Here is a 2,842-nt window from a genome sequence, read left to right as displayed (position 1 = left end):
TAACTACAACATTCTACAACAATGAAGAAGTTCAAAATCAAATTGAATTGAAATTAGAAGATTATGGAAACAACATGAATGCAAGTTGAAAGAAGATTCATGAAGCCAACTCATAAAATAGTGGTCATTACAAAATTGATTTGTGATTCATAAATTATTATTTTAGTAGAAAACTTTGCCTATATAAAGGCACATATGCCTTATGTATTGTGTGTGTTCCATAATGAAATGAGTATGTTATGAAATTCTCTCCTTTGTTTTATGAGTGTTAGTGAGTTTGAGAGATGAAAAATATGATAGTGTCATTTATATGAGTGAGTGATCCTAGGGCCAATTAGTTGTGGGTATTATACTTTCAATTGGTATCAGAGCTGGTTAATCCAGCGCCTGGTGTTTGAGAGTTTGTGAGGTGTGATAGAGTTCTCACATAGTTGTTTGTTCATAGAGTCGGTATGGCAAACACCTTCAATATTGTGTGGTCCGGTCCCAAGTTAGATGGAAAACTTGATTATAGTTATTGGGAGACTTTGATGTCTACCCATTTGAAGGCCCAGAACCTGTGGAATTTCATTGAACCGGGTTTGCAAGAAGGAGCAGATGCTGCCCAACAGAGGAGAGACCAATTGGCACTATCTCAAATTCATCAAGGAGTAGATTATACGGTGTTTGGCAAAATAGCAAATGAAAAAAATGCAAAAGAAGCATGGAACACGTTGAAGCTGTCATACAAAGGCGTAGATAAAGCTCAGAAAGCAAAGCTACAGTCTTTAAGAAGAGAATATGAAAGGTACGAGATGTCTAGCTCAGAAACCGTTGAGCAATATTTTACTCGTGTTACAGATCTTGTCAATAAGATGAGAGTCTATGGAGAAGATATGCCCGATAGCAAAGTGGTGGAGAAAATTCTTCGCACCATGCCAATGAAGTATGACCATGTGGTGACTACGATACTAGAGTCCCACGATATGGATACTATGACGATTGCAGAATTGCAAGGAACCATGGAAAGCCACATCAGTAGAATACTGGAGAAGTCAGAAAAATCAACCGAGGAAGCCCTGAAAAGCCGAGTGAATTTCAACAACGTTGCAGAATCAAGCCGTACACAAGAAGGACGAGGTCGTGGTTTTAATTTTCAAAGTAGAGGCAGAGGAAGTTTCAGAGGTAGAGGTCGTGGCAATTACAACCAAGGAAGTTACAATAACTTTACACCACCTAATCAAGGAAGAGGTGGAACGAATTTTAGGCCTGTCAACTGAGGAAGAGGTCGAGGCAATTTTTATCAAGAAAGAACCAATTTCAACTGCTTTCATTGTGGAAAGTATGGACACAAAGCAGCAGATTGCAGATTCAAAGTGGTGAATAACAATCAAGCACACGTTGCAGAAAATCAGCATCAAAATACTGATGATAATCCGAGTACTCAAACTTTATTTTTTACAAGTAATTCATGTGCTGAAGATGAAAATATATGGTACTTGGATAATGCTTGCAGTAACCATATGTCTGGTAGAAAGGAGTTATTTTCTTCATTAGATGATTCCGTTAAATTATTATTGAAGTTTGGTAATAGTACGAAGATCCCTATTGAAGGAAAAGGGCACATACCAATTAGATTGAAGGATGGTTCTCTGAGTTATATTTCTGATGTTTTCTATGCTCCTGAACTTGATTACAATTTACTGAGTATGGGGCAATTATCTGAGAAGGGATATAAGATGATAACTTATCGTGGATATTGCACTGTATTTGACAACAATGGAAGGTTCATTGATAAAGCAAAGATGACTTCAAACAGAATGTTTCCATTAAAAATTCAACATGTTAATCCCTCTTGCATGAGTTCTGTGATACTTGATGATAACTGGCTGTGGCATATGCGGTTTGGGCACTTTCATTTTTCTGGCCTAAATTACCTGTCAAGAAAAGGACTTGTTTCTGGTCTACCACGGATTCATATTCCCAATTGTGTTTGTGAGATTTGTCAACTGGGAAAGAAGCACAGAGATCCATTCCCTACAGGAAAGTCTTGGAGAGCTAGAAGATTACTTGAAATTGTGCATTCAGATCTCTGTTCTGTAGAAGTTCCAAGTAATGGTGGTAGCAGGTACTTTATCACTTTTATTGATGATTTTAGTAGATATACATGGGTATATTTTCTGAAGCAGAAATCAGAAGCATGTGATGTCTTTAAGACATTCAAAGCATTTGTTGAAAAACAAAGTGGCTATAAAATCAAAATTCTCAGAACAGACAGAGGAACAGAATATCTTACATGTTCATAATACTTTAAGCAACACGGGATTCAACATCAACTAACAACTAGATACACTCCTCAACAAAATGGAGTTGCTGAAAGAAAGAACAGAACCATCATGGATATGGTCAGATGCATGCTCAAGTCAAAACAAATGCCTAAAGAGTTTTGGGCAGAAGCAGTCGCAACAGCAGTTCATATTTTAAACAGGTGTCCAACAAAGAGTGTTCGTGATAAAACTCCAGAGGAAGCTTGGAGTGGAAAGCGGCCTTCCATCCATCATTTCAGAGTCTTTAGGTGTATCGCTTATGCCCATGTACCAGATCAATTAAGGAAGAAGTTAGATGACAAAGGCGAGAAGTGTATCTTTATTGGCTATAGCACAGACTCAAAAGCATACAAGTTGTACAATCCAGAAACAAAGAAAGTAATCATCAGCAGAGACGTGACGTTCGACGAAAAAGACATGTGGAACTGGAACACAAAGACAGAAAAGCAGCTGACTATAATTCCAAATACATGTGACGAAGTAGAAGAAAGACAACCTGACACAACTGAACAACCAGAATCATCTAGAAGATCGCA

At 37.7% G+C, this 2,842-nt stretch overlaps 1 protein-coding gene across 1 annotated transcript; it reads left to right on the top strand.

Moving 5' to 3' along the window:
• The first annotated feature begins 338 nt into the window (after positions 1–338).
• LOC107606883 (uncharacterized) lies at positions 339–1,616 on the top strand. Its single transcript, XM_088503345.1, has 2 exons — positions 339–1,164; positions 1,247–1,616. Exons 1-2 carry the CDS (start codon positions 453–455, stop codon positions 1,360–1,362), a joined length of 828 nt encoding a protein of 275 aa, XP_088359471.1. The 5' UTR covers positions 339–452; the 3' UTR covers positions 1,363–1,616.
• Positions 1,617–2,842: the final 1,226 nt, after the last annotated feature.

The sequence above is a fragment of the Arachis ipaensis genome, chromosome B1 (genome assembly GCF_059453495.1).
Source record: "Arachis ipaensis isolate K30076 ecotype BB chromosome B1, ASM5945349v1, whole genome shotgun sequence".
NCBI lineage: Eukaryota > Viridiplantae > Streptophyta > Magnoliopsida > Fabales > Fabaceae > Arachis > Arachis ipaensis.
Note: the sequence above shows the minus strand (reverse complement) of the source record. Positions and strands in the feature narration are given on the sequence as shown.